Source organism: Seriola lalandi, unplaced genomic scaffold, assembly GCF_002814215.2.
Source record: "Seriola lalandi dorsalis isolate HSWRI2012SDOR001 ecotype SW California unplaced genomic scaffold, Sedor1 jcf7180002054953, whole genome shotgun sequence".
NCBI lineage: Eukaryota > Metazoa > Chordata > Actinopteri > Carangiformes > Carangidae > Seriola > Seriola lalandi.
In genome coordinates, this window is record NW_019525504.1 from 725,551 (window position 1) to 742,700 (window position 17,150).

The following is a 17,150-nucleotide window of genomic DNA, read 5'->3' on the forward strand; positions in this document are numbered from 1 at the left end:
GGGGGGGCTTAGGTGGGCTCGTGGTAGCTCACAAGCCACGTGTTGGAGACCCCTGCTCTACATGCAGGGTGTGGGCTTCTTACCTGTGGGATCCTGGTCTATGTGATGCAGTGAGGCGCCATGTTCAGCTCCAGCTGCAGGTGTAGCATCAGTCAGGTGTCAGACGAACATCCCTACGACTCCCAACACTTCCAGCAGCTGACGGTCACTCTGAGTTTCTGACACGATTTCACTTTTTAAAATGAAAGAGATAAAAGTCGGAAAGTGAAATCAGCCTGTCGAATCAAAAATGTTCCACAGTCATAATCCTCAGGACGTTTGTTGAGTTAAATACAGAATCCGCCAGACAGAGAAACAGTCACCAAGATCTGATTGACAGAGAGTTAATCAAAGTCTGGAGGAAACCTGCAGGTGTCCGTGAAAATATCAATCCTCTTAACGTTTGTTTCACACGTCCACGCAACGTCTGTCCCTGTGTCTCTGACACACACACTGACAGATCACTCTGCAAAACACACACTACTGCATTCCTGGTGGAGGCGGTCACACCCAGACCTCACCCACTGCATTGTGTGTGTGTGTGTGTGTGTGTGTGTAGTGAGTGACAGAGAGAGAGAGAGAGAGAGAGAGAGACAGAGAGAGAGAAAGAGAGAGTGGCAGGTGACAGTCATTATAGGAAGCTTGTGTCAGGGGAACAAAGTGTTATATAATTTGAAATTAAAAAAAATTAGAGAAAATATCTAATTAGTTAAAATGAAATAAACATCCGTGCAGCTTCACATCTGACCATCAGGGTGTAGATCAACACATTATAGACAATATCACATTTACATTTTTTTTTTCGGTTCTTCAGAACCAGTTTGACTGAACCTCGATCATTAGTGTCGTTACCTCCGCCTGCTCTCACATAATCACACTCTGTAATGATCAGACACATGCAGGAGATCTGAGCCACCACAGAGGATCATATCATCTGTAACTTTTCCACATTAAAATGTCTTAAAACAACTAAACCTATGTTCTACTTATGTTCTTACATTATCCCAAATATTTCCAACAATTCTCCAACCAGAGAAACCAGAGGCAGAAGTTACCGACTGTGAGTTTAAACGGTGGGATGATTGATTTCTTTTGGATTACAGACAGTAGCATTTTTATGAAATTGTATCAGTTAAAAAATGTCTTTGATGTTTCTTTATTACTATAAAATTCCGCAGTGCAACAAACACACATACATAGAGATGTACTGCTGTATTCTGAGGGCAAAGGTTGCAGCAGGTGTTGACACAGTGTGGGTGCAGAGTTTACAGAAAGAGGGACATAGACAAAAACAGAAGTGAACAATTTTACAAGATACTTTAAAGGTGATCTACAATGAGCTAATTCAGGAGAAACTTCACCTCCACCCTCCACCCTCCACCCTCCAGGCTCCTGCAGCAACAACGATGGCTGCTTCACATTCTGCTAATTCTTCTTCTTCCCATAGAGACTTAGCTTTCCATTAGGCTAACGAGGCCCGGCTCACATGTGACTAACATCCTCAACATTTGAAGAAGAGAGCAATTACTGAAGATGCATAGTGTTCCATAACGTGTAGGCATAATTAAGTAACAAGTTTAAAGAGAAGCACATAACGCCTGATGACGGAAGGTAATTACACCAATAGACAGATAGATAGTGTAATGTGTTACTGACAGAACATAAAGTAGCCAAAGTTTATGATTCATTCATTATTCTGATTACACACGAGTGCTCGTTAGACGTGAGAGATAATCATCACCTGGACTAGCAGCTGGGTGGTTGGTTCAGGTAAGAATGACTGAGATTCAGTTTTAGAGAGGTTGAGTTGAAGGTGTTGTCCTTCATCCATGTGGACTTTTACCAGTCAGTCAAACTGCAGAGTTTAGACTCGTTCTAGATCAGCGGTCTCCCACAGGTGGAGGTCACCCAAAGGTCCAGAGGATATAGTCTGTACAAACCATGGATGTATAGATTAAACTTTAAGCGACACAACTTCACTCATTAAATCTGCTCCAAATAAAACTGAATCACGGCGGCTAACAGCTCCCTCTCTCTCTCCTGTGTGTTTGTGTGTGCTCTGTTAGTGCATGTGATGACATCACTCCTTATGGTTGTGTGTCCTCAGTCCGAACAGAGAGACAGACTCGACTGGCGGTGTAAAAGACTTTTATTAGCGGGTTTAGCCATGTTTATTTGCAGTGGTGTTCTCATGTCTGTGTTCAGCTCTGACTGAATCATGACTCTCATTTTTCTCTCATGTGGGTTTCACAAGTTTTGGATATTGATATTTGATGACTTGTTATATGATCTTATTGATCTGATTTGGTTTGGAGATCATGAGGATCAGCTGATAAAATGCACAGTTATAGATTAAACACTATAAAGGAGTTAGAAATGACTGACATTTATGTGTCAGTAATAATATTATACATATATAATATAATTGGGCTATTCTGCATAATGAGTATTTTTACCTCCTGTAAAATCTCTCTCTGACACTTCCTCCTCCACTGTTGGTGTCAACACATTATTAGATGTTGGTGCTGAGGCTGACACAGCAAAGTCTTCATCCTGTAAGAACCATCGGCCTGGGAACCATGGAGAACGTGTTCCTGTTATCTCACCCTTACATCATCAGTGAGAGTTGATATCTCTGTGAGTGTGTGTGTGTGTGTGCGTGTGCGCGTGTGTGTTATGTGTCACACAGACAGACAGACAGACAGACAGACAGACACACAGACAGGTAGCTAGACGGACAGACAGATAGATAGATAGATAGATAGATAGATAGATAGATAGATAGATAGATAGATAGATAGATAGATAGATAGATAATAGTGATATTATTATAATCATATAATCATTTTACTGGAGTATTTTTTTCTTTTACTCCACTACACTTAAAAGACAAATATTTTACTTTTGACTCATCTACATTTCTAGCATTTGCATTTTTGTCTAACTAACAATGTTTGAAATTTTAGAAATAAAGAAAGATTCCTTGTGTTGATCATGACCAAACTTCATCACTGCCTAAAGAAGACAGAAATATGAAAACAACAATGGCTGTCCTGTTGATTCAATTGCGTTTTTGTGGCCATTGCTACACACTTCTCTTTATTCTACAGGTTCTACAGACATTCAGTCAGTCAGTCAGTCAGTCAGTCAGTCAGTCAGTAGGTTTTTTCACTCATTAGGCTTTGTAAATACATTTGGAACAATACAACAATGCCTTGACAAAAATGCAAAAATGTAGTGTTTGTACTTTTTAAAATCAAGTACTCCAGTAACTCAAGTAAAAATCTGACTGAACAACTTCCACTTGTATTGGAGTCATATTTGAACAGGAGGATCTGTACTTTCACTTAAGCAATGGAGCTGTGCACTCTGTCCTCCTGCTGTAATGGTAATAATGGTAATAGTGATGTGACCCCAAAGAAATGCTCCCCCTGTCTGAGTCACTGGGGGTGAGTGGTCTGTCATTAGATTTACACTACAGGACTGACTGTGACTCACTGTGGCGGGCTGAGGGGATTAAAACTGTTGTTGTTATTAAAGAAGTAATAATGGCTGTTTTCATAAAGACAACAACACATGTCCGGCTCTCCTCCAATAGGAGCTTGAGCTTTATGTAAATCTGTACTTGAACGTGACAAGGTATGTGAAGGGATGAATCTGATTTTCTAACTAAAGTACTTCTAAATTATCATTATTATTTCTATGTTTTGCTTCTTTATACTTGTATTTCACAACAATTCAGAGCCACTACATTTATTTCACAGATACTTTTCAGATTTAAAAAAAAAAACCTAATGATCACTTTATAAAATATGATACAGGAATACGGATGAAACTACCTACAAATACAAAACAGTTGAAAGCAGCTCCTCCCTGACAGGTTCTACCGACATGTTGATGCAGGATATATTGATATAATGATGACAGAGTCCATTCTGCTTGATGAGTACTTTTACTTTTGATAAGTTGTAGGTGTATTTGTACTGATAAAACTTAGAAAGTTGAATTAGAAAGCTGGGTTTTTACTAGTAGTGGAGTATTCTTACTCTTTTAACGTCCGTCTTTTAATTCTAATTGGTATTTTTTTTTTTTAAATGTATCTATTGTTTGTTTTGGACAACAGCACAGCAGGAACTATTAGGTCCAACTCCAAAATATACCTCATATATACCCTGCAATAACTTCACAGTGCTTCTCTGAGGAAGGACAAAGTATTCAGATCCTTAAAATCACAAGTTACTGCAATTTAGAAATCCACCTTTACAAGTTATAATCCTGCATCCAGAGTATTACTTGTGCTATAGTATTCTGTTTTATTATTACAGATGCATTAACATGCAAGAGGCATTTATACTTGTGTATGTTTCACCACTTAAAAAGTAAAATCTCTAATGCATGACTCACCTTTAACAGAGTATCTTCACAGTATGGTTTTAGTTTTCTGACGCTTCTTGCACGAGTGCTTCACTAAATCCATAACTGATCCTATGTTCTTGATTTTTTTGCTGGTATACAGGCCTGTTGCACTTCACTGTTCACATGCTGTGTTTTCAGTTTAGGTAAAAAAAAAAGCTCAGACTGCAGCTGTCATGTTGCGTTGAAGTCGTGTGGGAATTAAATGTGGTCTTCACTTCGTTGCACAGCAGCTCAGCTGAAGATGAAATGTGAAATTTTCTACAGGCAAACAGAGAATTCAACATGTCTGAATAATAAAGTTTACAGTTATGAATGAAGGTATATTTTTTGGTTTTAAATGCAGCAGTTTCTTTGAGGATATTCCTCTTGAATTCAACAAGTGCTTTCGTGTGTGTGTGTGCTGGGTTGCTCTTCACTTCACTGCAGCTTCATGTCGCCATCTAGTGGACTAATAGTGGAAGTACAGCAGCTGATGGCAGCTTCCTCTGCCTCACACTGCTGTCTGACTGCATTTAACTGACACTGATATGAAACAGAGAAGAAGAATCAGTGGAAGAGCAGCTGATGTTTTAACAGGAGAAATTATCAGTTGATGTGCAGATGAATTATTTGTGTTTCTCTCCTCATGAAGGTAGAAAGTGTGTGAGCTGATGTGAACTCAGCAGCATGGATCAGTGTGAGGACAGAGAGGAGGGAGCCCCTCCCTCTAAAACCACTCTGTGTGGGGAACATGAGAGGGTGGGGGGGGTAACGTCTCCCATGTTCAGACAGTCTCTCCTGGAAGACGTTCATAGAGTTGACCTCAGTAGTTGAAAGAGACAGTAATAGTTTGTATGAAGAATGAAAAAAGAGCTGAGAGAGAATTTCAAACCCCGCCCACTTTCTCAGCTGCACACAGCTGACCAATCACAGAGGGAGGTGGGTGTTTCAGACGCCATTCAACCATCTGACAAACACCTCTGATGGAGTGAACTGATCCCTTCAAATGTTCCTGATTCATGTTTGAACTGTCACTTACACTGGTTCATTGTTCATACTGGGAGTTGTCCAGTACAACCAGTCTGATAGAGGCCGACAGTGAGCAGCTCCACTGGAGCAGCTGGAGGTTCCAGGTGTCTTGCTTCAGGGCACTTCAGCAGTGTTCAGTGAGGGAGGGAGAGCTATGTGAAGGGTTGATGAGAACTGTTGTACTTTCCAAACTTTTACTTGCAACAAAGTGTTTTTACATTGTATTATATAAATTATATTAAATGAAAGAATGTTCCTTATAGTTACAAAACTGAGAGGCTGAGAGTTTAACTTTATAGAAAAGTTGTTTTTTTTAAAGTCTCTAAAGACAAAAAGAAATAAACATGAATGTGAAGAACAAATAAATCAGATAAGGCAGGAATTTGAATTTTCTGGTCATTTCTGAGGGGTGAAATATGAAAATAGTTCAATCATCTAAGCGCTGATAAATTTACAGGATTTAACACCCACATGTTCCCCTCCTCTAAAGGACCAGCTGTGTTTCCTGTCCTGGTGGTGTGGGTCTTTAAAGACCCTCTACAGTGACGCTCTTCAAAGACAGGTGACCTTTAGGCTTCAGTCCAGGATGTGGGCTTATAAAATACACGTTATGACACAGGACCACAAAGAAATAAAAACACTGTCCTCTTTTCATTATTACTTAAAACTGCAGGTCTGTTATTATATATGTGTGAACTGATTGTCATCCATTTAAATTTGAAGCTCAAACTACTACTTGTTTGGGGGGGGCCACCCTTGTTTTCATAAGAACTATATAATTTAGTACCAATTACCAGGAAAATAAAGACAAAGTTAGTTTTGAGTTTACATCCAGCTGTTTTCAAAGGACTGCTCTTTAAAGAAATTATTTGTTATCTATTTTTTTTATATATGTTTGTTTGTGTGTAGCATTTTTCATTATTTTGTGTTTTTTTGTGTCTTAATTAAATAAAGTGTTACCTTTTTTCAATGGTAAAAATGACACATGGAAAAGACATTTAAAGAAAAAAAAAGGAGACAGGAGTGGATTTTGAAGTCAAACTTTTTTTAGCAACCTCTTTATTGTCAACAAAAAACAATGATATGAAAATGCAGTTACACAAACAAGTCAACGTGTCAAGAGATGACATATTTTCCCTCCTGTTTGGCACCTGAATCCTTGTCCGTCCTTGTGTGTCTAAACTGGTCATTTCATTTTTAAAATCATTTTCTGTTGTGAAAACACTGTTAAGAAATCACGCCTGTCTCACAGTGTTAAATCTTTCATTGTATTTGTGAAAGTGCAACTCAAATCCTGTTGAGATACATTCAAGCTGATGAATAATCATGATCAAATCAAATAATAAGTAAGTAAGTATAAGTAATAAATCAAAACAACAGGCAGCAACAGACAGACATGATGAAAAGTCCTCACATCTAAACAACAAAACATTATGACTTTTAATATTCACAGTTTCTGATCTACAACATCTCAGCTTCAAACTAATTAAACCATGATAATTAATCCAACAAACCATCCATCATCACAACCTACTGGCCTGGTCACACCTGCAGTTAAGACAGCAACATTTCAGAGCCAAGTCAATTCATTCAAGTGCAGTTAGCATTAGCATTTCCCCTGCTGGCTAGTGTCTTATGCTGGGAACACACTGACTGCATTGTTTGTGTGTGTCTGCTGCGTCGCCGTTACTGCAGCACTATCTCTCTACATAAGAGTTTACAGGGTACTCAGCTGTTGGATTTCTCTTCATTATAAATTCATTTCTGATTTATTTTAAACTGAAAATGTCAGTAAATTGCCACTGTCTCCACATGCAGCTGCTTAAATGGTTTATATTTTTCCATTTCTTGGTCATAATTAGATTCAGCCTAGACATAGAAACAATAGTGGTGGGTGTCAGTTTTATGTGATGTTGCTCAGAGACGTGTCACACGTGAAAAATAGCCAAAAGGCCGAATCTCTCGAAGCGTGAGGCATCTCTACTTTAACTTGTTAACATGGGTGCAGAAATGAAAACGAAAACACAACCGCCACACATACGCCCACATCCAGTGTGGACACAGCCTTTGGCTACGTCCACACTACTGCATTTTCGGAGACAAACGCATCTCTTTCCCTTCGAGTTTTGTAAATGCGAATCCGTTTTAATTTGAAAACCCTGGGGTTGTGTTGTCATCTGGACGGACAGAAACGGACACCTTTGGAAACAATGACCTAGACACCCACGGTTGCTCCTGATTGAACTACCAGTATTGAATACAACGATAAAATGAATTACTGTTGTTACTGATCTTGTCTTTTCTAGCAGCTGTTGTTCAGTTAATTACTGTATTTTAATTCTACAACTGTTTTTGCTGTTTCTCATTTGTAGCATGTTGTAAGACTAATCAACTGCAGAGTAAACAATCTGCTCCTTGTTTACACCGGCTCACATATGCTCAGTGTACATGAATGGTCATGTAGTTATGCGTTTTTAGGTGTGTTACTCTGGATGTAGATTGTTTTAAAATGAAAACGTAGTAGTGTGGACGTAGTCTTAGTGGTTAGCTTAATAAGCTACAGTAGTGTGGATGAACTTCACCCTGGTGTGACGAGGCAGTTGGAGGTTCTAACAAGTTTCGTTGGGAGATTGTAACTTCAGGTTGTTTTAAGCATTAAAGCAAATTACTGAAAATGACATGTACAGTACATATATGTTTTAAACATGGATGGTTTAGGATCAAGGAAATGCTACATCCTTATCAATTTTCCATATTGACATATGAAATGACATGAAGAAATTGCAGCACAGGCGTCACAATACTCAACATCCCCTTCCAGAGGTCTTCAGGCTGGTCCTGTGGATCCTTCAGAGGACTTCATGGTGTCCTCCAAATTTAGGAAGGATTTCATGTAACTCATTAGCTGTTATACAGCAGTTGCTCAAACTGAGTTTTCACCATCATGACTTTTGTCTTCCTGACAGTTCTGTCAATTAATAGAACTATACGAAAAACTCATTATCCTCCTGATTCATGGAACAAAATCTGGTCAAGTTTTGATTGGGATCATGAACGTTTATGAGATGCTGTGATCCGACGAGACACGAATACTGTCAGGTATTTCTGAAGACCTTAAACTGGTGACAGCAGTCTCCAGATCCTCAACTGTAAATACAGATCAGATGGAAACCATTATCAGATAGTTCAAACTCGGTCCAGAACGTCACAGGCTGGTGTCAGCTGTCTTCATCTTTAGAGTGCTGACAGAGTTGGGTAGTGTTGTGGTGTCAGACTGGGCGTCCCTGCAGAAGAATACAGCGGGGTTTTTACAGGCCCACATTGCCACCTCTCCTCCTTTTCCAGGACTGGAACTCGACAGTCTGCTGTTATTGTTCACCCCTACCCGGCTTACGTAGCGGTCCCTTATCCTGTCTGCTTGGTTGAGCCGAACCTCGCGGTTCTGGGTTTGGCTGGAGAGGTACGCAGCGATATTTCTGGTCCGATAGCCCTCCTCTCTGCTCCGCCCCAGTAACATGGATATGTTGGGGTTCCTCAGGGCGTAGATCAGAGGGTTGATGGCTCCGTTTGCCCAGGCGAGCCAGATTGCCACCGTGTCCATTGCGGGGTTGAATTTATAGTCTCCCATTGCTGTGACCAACCCCATTAAACAATATGGCCCCCAACAGAAAATGATGAAAACGATCATAATCAGAACCGTGGTTGCTGTTCTCATTTCACTGTAGAACCGCAATAAGTATGCGTACGTGGTCACTGGTCGGACTCGGATCTCTGAGAGCCGGACCGTCTTACAGATGTTGTAATGGCAAAAACACATGAGGGAGAAGGGCAGTAAATAACACACCATGATGAGGCAGATGCTGTAAGCCGTCCCCATGCGTGACGTCCCAGAGTGGAACACGTACATACAGTGGTAGAAACCTCGCTTATGGATTTCTGCCGGCGTCCGGACTAACAGGTACCAGGGTAAAGAAAAGATGACAGCAGTTAACCACACAGCTACCAACAACTGAGTCGCTTTCTGGCGCCCAATTTTCGCCTGTGGCTGCCTGACTATGGCGTAGTACCTGTCAAAAGAGATCAGAGTCATGGTCAGGGTGGAGATGATACCAAAGCAGGTGTTGAAGAAGCCGTTGGCCACACAGAAATTATCCCCAAACATCCAGATCCCGTCCTTACTGAAGAGCATGATGAAGGAGAAGGGCAGACACAAAACAGCCGTGAGGAAGTCAGACAGCGACAGAGACATGATGAAGGCGTTGGTCACGGTTCGAAGCTGCCTGTGTTTGATGATGACGATAACAACGGCTGAGTTACCAAGGCTGGAGAGGAGGAAGATGGAGAGGAGCACCAGGGCCTGAGCTGCCACGGTGATGCCCTGAAGAACAGAGTTACTCTCAACGGCGCTCAGGACAGACGGGGTTGATGCCGGATGGGTTTGACTCAGCTCGCTCCTTCTTTGGTCTCTGAACGCCGACAGGTTTCCTGTGGTGCCCACTGTGGCCTCTGTGGTGGCAGTCACTAGACTGGTAACTATGGAAACAACCCTAAAGAAATAAAAAGAAGTTATATAGAGATATACGATGCAAACAGACGAGAGGAGGCAGTAAACACTGCTCTGCAGCCTGGAGCTGGTTTCACAAAGATATTTCAGACTGGTCTGTAGTGTTGCTCCAGTCTTTTGGTCAATTTGGCTCATAGATTAGTCTCATGCAAATCAGACTGTTTCATAAAAATATAGACTGACTCATTTTAAGCCTCAAACATTAGACACCTCATCCCAAGGCTAAATCAGGCCTACGACCAATGTCACCATGGTAACAATAAATAACTTGTGGTTTGCTAACATCGTTATGGAGAGGGCAAAGAGAAGGGAAAGAGTTTTTAGAGACCGCAGTCACTCTCCATGTAAAATGTCCTTATAACTGTTGAATTCTTCCTCAACAATCATTTTCTGCTGGGGTAAATGGAGCTCATTGGTAGGATGCATTTCCCCGGTCAGCCATTTTTTTTTTATTTAAAAAAAAGACCAATCACATTAGTCAAACATCACTTTTAAAACAAGTGATGTATTTGTTCAGCCAATATAATTTTCCATCGACACAAACTGTTTTTCACATCAGTCAAATACATTACAAACCTCACATCTGTCCAAGTCAAACTTATCAATATAAAATGATTTAAACATTTGTATATCAATGGTTCTGTCCCAAATACTTTTGTTTTTACTACCATTTTTCACGAGTTGAAATAAACGATCTAAGAAATAAAAGATTATTCTACACACACACACACACACACACACACACACACACACACACAGACACACACACAGAGGGTTTGATTCTCTTAAATGTTGTTCTCAAATGTGTCAAAGCTGTGGTAGTGAGCAATTCTCTTTTGTCAAGATCATCCCTCCACCTGACAGGTGTGGCATATCAAGATGCTGATTACACATCATGATTACTGCACAGGCGTGACCCAGGCACATCACAATAAAAGGTGACTTTAGAATGTGCAGTTTTATTACATAATTGTACAGATGTTGCATGTCTTGAAGTTTGGCGTGCTGAATGTCAGAAATGAATGGTCATTTCACCACCATGAGACGTCTCCACTGTTGTTTCTGAGAGTGTGGTCGTCCATCCATCCAGACCCTCACTCACCAGACATTGAGCATGTTTGGGATGATCTGGATCTGCGTGATCCGCTTCCTGTCAATATCCAGCAAACTCAGAGCTATTGAAGAGGAGTGAGCCTACACATCTAGCATGTGAAACCCACAGTTCAGTACCTTTATAAATATATTTTATCAAAACTATAACTGCACACTTAAAAGTGACCTTTTATTGTGACCAGCCCAGGTGACACCTGTGCAGTAATCAGGCTGTGTAATCAGCATGTGGATATGCCACACCTGACAGGTGGATGGATGATCTTGACAAAGGAGAAATGTTCACTGACACAGATTTAAACACATAGTGAACAATATTTAAGAGGAACAAACCCTCCATGTGTGTAGAAAAATCTTAGATCTGACCTGACCTGTTTGAACCACTAAAATCAGAGGTGTGGCCAGAGGAGGTGATTCAATAACACCAAAAACACAGGAATTATAAAACAATTCAGGGATTTCCCTCTAATCAAGTGAATGAAAAGTAGCTTGAATCAGTTACTTTAGCTTTGATAAGACACATGTCTTAACATGAATGTTGTAAAAAGAGAAAAGATCTAAATTTGACTTCTGCAAATCAATTAATAGCTCTGCACCTTGTTGTCTCGTCTGGAAAAATGTGCAGGAATAGAAAAGAGGGCTTAAAATAAAATACCTACAGTGCAGGTTCATCCCATAGCATGAAGAAAAGATTCAATATCACGCAACCCACATTGACAGCTGAGCATCTTCCATCACCATGAAACCCTGATGGATTCAGTGGTCCCTGAGCTCCTGCAATATGCCACCGATATAAACTGTTTCCAGTCCTGAGGGCATGACACCACTCATTTCTGATCAGTCTGCTCTACATTTGAGATATGAAATCATTTCTCCTGGCTGAACTGTATCTCTGCTGAAATTAGCTGGTCTTTTAATTTGATGGTTGAAAATATGTTTGCCACCTGTAGGCCACTGCAGTGCCAGGAAAGGGTGTTTGGATGGTGCAGGTGCCAGTGAGCAGATAAGCAAGTAATTTAACCAGCTGTTACATTCTGGTGCAACAGAGGGGACAGATGTGAAGGCAGCAGAACAGAGTGAATTACCTCGGCACAACAGGTGAGCCAGTGCCTAGCTGGTTGATGAAGCTCGGCCCAGAGTTGTCAGCTGTGTAGTTGCTGCCACCACCGCCCCACAGGGCCGTGCTAACAGGCGACTCCATCGATGACGCACAAAAACAACACAACAAAACTCATCCCTTATCTCACAAACATCCAGTCGGATCAGAGTCAGTCAGTGTCGGGTTCCTGGAGTCAGACATGGCTGCTAATAATGACTCCTCCTCATCCGTGTGGCGTTTCCTGCTTTCAGCATCTTCAAATCCATCAACAGAGAAAATGAAAAGGGGGTAGTCAAGTCTGTGTTCATGATAAAAGGATGTAATGTCTTTTTGTATGATGGATACCAATAACCAGTAGGCTCAGGCAATATCCAAAATTTAACCTCGATACAGTCCGGCTCAAATATCATGACATACAATATTACCTTTTACTATCTTAATACTATCTTTTTATATATATATATAATTATGTTGTTGAATTTTAAGTTATATGTATATTTATATTTTGAAATGTAATAATTTTGATGTCATGTAAAATATTGCATATAGCAGGAAATATTGTGATATTTCATATTATTGACTATCAGGCCAGAACTGGCTCTGGGACTAATTATATGCAATGTCAAATATGCTTTGTTGTTGTAAGTGTTAGTGGCTGTAATACTACCATAATACTTCCCAGTGACACTTTTCTATTGAAGCCCACCTCTCAGGAGAAAGAGGTCACTGATTGATGCCATGACTGATCCACGGGAGTCTTTCATTAAAAATGCATGCGTTTTGTGTCGCATAAATCCAGTTTCAGAATAGATTATTATGCAGAATTAACAGCTGTGATTATAAGGTTTTCACTGTTTATTCATCAACACTTTAAGATACTCTGTACAGGGGGAGTTACCTATTGTATATCTGTAATTCATTCACATTTACATTTAGCAACAGTGATTTGATGATGTGGTTTTTGCTCTGCTAAACTAGTTAGCAATTGCATCTATTTCAGGAGTAACCTGATGTGCACATTTATTTTTTTAAAAAAGAAGATTTTTTTTGTCTACATAACATATTTAGACCTTCACCTCTCTGAGTTAAATAACTTACCAGGAAGTTCTGTGTTATTGGTTTACCCTCTGTTAAATTTGACCACCGGGGTCGTATCCACAGTTAGTTAAAGCATGCTCAATATAAATGCCCGCTATCTGTTAGTAGAACACGGTTTATTTATTCTGTTTCTTCCTAAGACTTGGGACAGTCAGTTCACATTCACCTCCACACAATCTAGCTGTTTCTCTCCATCAGTCGTTTCCAAACGCCTGTTTGTTTTCCAGCTTTTCTTGCTTGCTGTTTTCAAGCAAAGCTACGATTCACATCTTCAGTTGTTGTTCAGGTTCTGGCCTCTGAAAATTCTTAATACGAAGAAGAAGAAAGTCAATCCATCTCCTCTTCCTCAGCTGTGATCAGCGCCGCTGGAGGGAGGAGAGAAAAAAACACATCGTCTGACATGTAGCGGCTCCCACCCTGTTGATCTCTGTCAGGAGAAAAACATACACTGGCCTTGTTCCTCCTTGTTCCTGCTTCTCTGTGTCTCCATTAGCAACAACAGCTCACGAGCTGCTCCAGAAAATCCCAGGTGAGGCAGATTCTGCACGAGCTCCCCTCTCTCCCTCTACATGCCTACGACGACTCCCCCCCCCCCGTACCCGTACCCTCTCAGAAACCACGCCTTTCATATGAACGTGCTCACTGTTCCGTCTGACGTTTAATGCAGTTGCCATGGTAACTGGTGATAGATTTTTGCATCCATGTCCCTGTAAAATGGTATCATACTGGTGTCTGCAAAATAAACTATTTAAAATTGATACACTAGCCTACATGTCAGCGGACGTACAATACTTTTGAGCGGTGCGGTGATTCTCGTCTACCGCTGCGCAGAGGTTTCTGATGAGCATGAGCCTGTTAGCATCAGCTACAGTCAGAGCACGAGCAGCTTAACCTGTCCATTCTGATTTTAAAAAGCCATTGTCATCCATGGTGTCTTCAGTGACGTTACTGCATCTAGATCTGTCTTTTTATCAAGCCAGACCGCCATGACGTCCATGTTATGGAAGTCTGAAATTAAAATGAAACGTTTTAATTAAACTGAAATAATCTTTTTCCACCTGTGCTTGTGAATAAATAGCAAACTAAAATATTTAATTAGGTCTGGTATACATAGACCATACAGGCAATTTCCATATATAGGCTATTACTTCATGCTACACAAATAAATATCACAGACTTTTTGGATAAAATATATTTCATGTCTCAATTAAAAGAACAAAATAATAAAAGATATAATTGTGTAGCCTATGGCTCCATCACATTATCAGTCACACAGCATTTTTTGTGATGCTCTTGATATATTGTCAGTTCTGTGGATTTGGAATTGTCTGAAGTGAAGATCACGAGAACTGCATAACAGAATTATAGAAGTTACTTCATCATATTTAGAGAGCAGGAAGTTGGACTGCTCTTTTCTGTGGTTTTCCACTAAACCAAAATGTCAATTTGTCATATTAAAACATAGTCCCTTCAAACATTACCATAACCTCAGGACAGATATTTCCAAGAGCGTTTTGTGGCCTAAAGGTGCATGATTATAAAATGCTACATCATATTGGCAGGACTTGAGTTTTATATTACACAACAGTTACTTCTGTTATGGAAACTTTGTTTGAAAATGTTATGAAGTGAATGTTTTTGGACCTAACTGCAGACAAACTCAAACCAAAGCTGGTACATGGAATAGGGGTAATTTACTAAACAAAAAAAAACTACCTGTTTCTCCTGTAGGAGGGGAGAACACCTGAACTGAATGAATGAGCTGACAGAAGAGAAAAGGTGGGACCTGAGCAGTGAACACACTGGATTCTTCTCCCCAGATTACCCCTTGTTGCATGAGATGGTGGGGTAATTTCATGGGGGTATGTGTTGTGAGGTGAAGTGGCAGCAAGTCAGCGTAGCTCGTAGTGTCGATTGGCGTTTTTTATTCTACACCATTGGTTCGTCTGATGATGGAGAAAATAATGTACATGAAGGAATTATTATTTTTGACACGTGAAGCGTGTCCCAGCAGAAATAGACAGAGAACAGACCTGTTGATGTCATATTTACATCATAGCAGCAACATGACATAAAACTGACACCTTCCACTATAGTTGTCTATGTCTAGACTGAATCTGAATGACACAGACATGAAAAAATATAAATATATTTTTTAACCATCTTAGCAGCTGCATGTGGAGACAGAGACGTTTTACTGATGATTTCTTTCAAAAATAAATCAGAAGTCAATTTATAATGAAAAGATATCCAACATTGGAGTAACCTGCAAACTCTGTGTAGAGAGACAGAGCTGCAGGAGCAGCAACATAGCAGAGACGCAACAGGTGTGAACACACACCTGTTGCGTCTCCGCAGCAGCTCAGTGACGGCAGCCACCACGCACAAGAGCAGGCAGTGTGTTCCTGGGATAGCCCAGTAACACGGGTGCCGAAATGTAAACCAAAACGTTCCGTCTCTCTCGCCCAATGTCAGCTGTGATTGGCTCCAACCAGACATTATTTACTGTATTTATATGTGAAGGGAACATGGTCAGTGCCAAATATGTCCAGTAGATGGCAGTCATGCAATAAGAGGGAATCCATTACTGGGTGTCAACAATGGATGTCTTCTGTCTATTTCCAAACAATTGAAATTAATAGTGAGATGGAATCTAACAAGTTTTTGGATGCAATAAAAATAAATAAATACATACAATACATTTCTCATTCATTTAATTTTTATCCTCATTCGGTGAACTTTTGCACTCAAACTGCAGGAGGACAGAATTTCTTGGACTTGGTCTAAGAGCAATTGTTTTGATTAAATCATGATTGATTATAGGAACAACAACAATAAGAAGAAGAAATAATACAATTACTGGAAGAAAGGGGTACAAAATACATGTGAAAACTTGTAAATATATTGTTGAGTTTCTTTTCTAAAAAGTTCTTAACCTTCCTAAATTTGCTGCTTTGAATATGGAACTTATCAAAAATAGTGAGAAACTAGAATCACCCCCTGATGGTTGTCTACCTTCTCCACTCAGAGTAGTTTCAGGTTACATCCATGTTTATCTAAAGTCATATCAAATATGAACCATTTGTGTGAAATTTTGTCATAGTTGATCTGTGAAGTCTTTAGTTATGGTTAAAAAGTCTTAAGTAAAGGTTAAACAGTGTTTTGTGAGGTTACACTGACCTTGACCTTTGACCACTAAAGTCTGAACATTTGTGCCAAATTTGAAGAAGTTCCTTCAAGGCATTAAGGAAATATTGCGTTCATAGGGCCACAACCATGTTTTGTGATGTCAAGATGACCTCGACCTTTGACCTTTGACCATCAAACTCTAATCAGTTCATCCATGAGTCCAAATGAATGTTTGTGCCAAATTTAAAGAAGTTTCATTAAGGCATTACTGAGATATTGTGTGCCACGAGAATGGGATGGACAGACTGACAACCCTAAAACAATATGCAGCTCTCACTGTTGCCAGTGTGGAGGCACAAAAAACAATAATTAAATGAATTATATGGCTGTGTTTTTACTTCATAGACATCTAAACTGCACACATTCAAAACACAGCACAAATTCTGGTAGGATTTTATCAACACTGCAAAAACTCACATTAGACCAAAAACAGAACACATTTAAGAAACTCCAAAGCAAGTGAAAAAACATTTTTCGGTAGTTCAATGAACATCAACATTATCATCAATGTCACTTTCAAATCTTGTTAAATATAGATTATGAAATTGAGTCTTTGTCCTTATAATAATGTTCTGATGTTTTTGGTTTTGTCTTAGTCTACTGGCATGTATTTAAAAATACAGAATC

General features: G+C 39.9%; 2 protein-coding genes across 2 annotated transcripts in view; both read right to left on the reverse strand.

The window, feature by feature from the left end:
• LOC111645549 (disheveled-associated activator of morphogenesis 1-like) overlaps window positions 1-1,358 on the reverse strand; it is a 29,551-nt gene extending 28,193 nt beyond the window's left edge. Inside the window, exon 1 of the mRNA XM_023394795.2 lies at window positions 84-1,358. The gene's annotated coding sequence lies outside the window, so the exon portion shown is untranslated. The remainder of the gene's footprint in view (window positions 1-83) is intronic.
• Window positions 1,359-6,491: 5,133 nt separating this feature from the next.
• On the reverse strand, window positions 6,492-13,889 carry gpr135 (G protein-coupled receptor 135). Its single transcript, XM_023394717.2, has 3 exons — window positions 13,501-13,889; window positions 12,223-12,490; window positions 6,492-10,010 (listed from the first exon to the last, which is right to left on the reverse strand). Exons 2-3 carry the CDS (start codon window positions 12,336-12,338, stop codon window positions 8,669-8,671), a joined length of 1,458 nt encoding a protein of 485 aa, XP_023250485.1. The 5' UTR covers window positions 12,339-12,490; window positions 13,501-13,889; the 3' UTR covers window positions 6,492-8,668.
• Window positions 13,890-17,150: the final 3,261 nt, after the last annotated feature.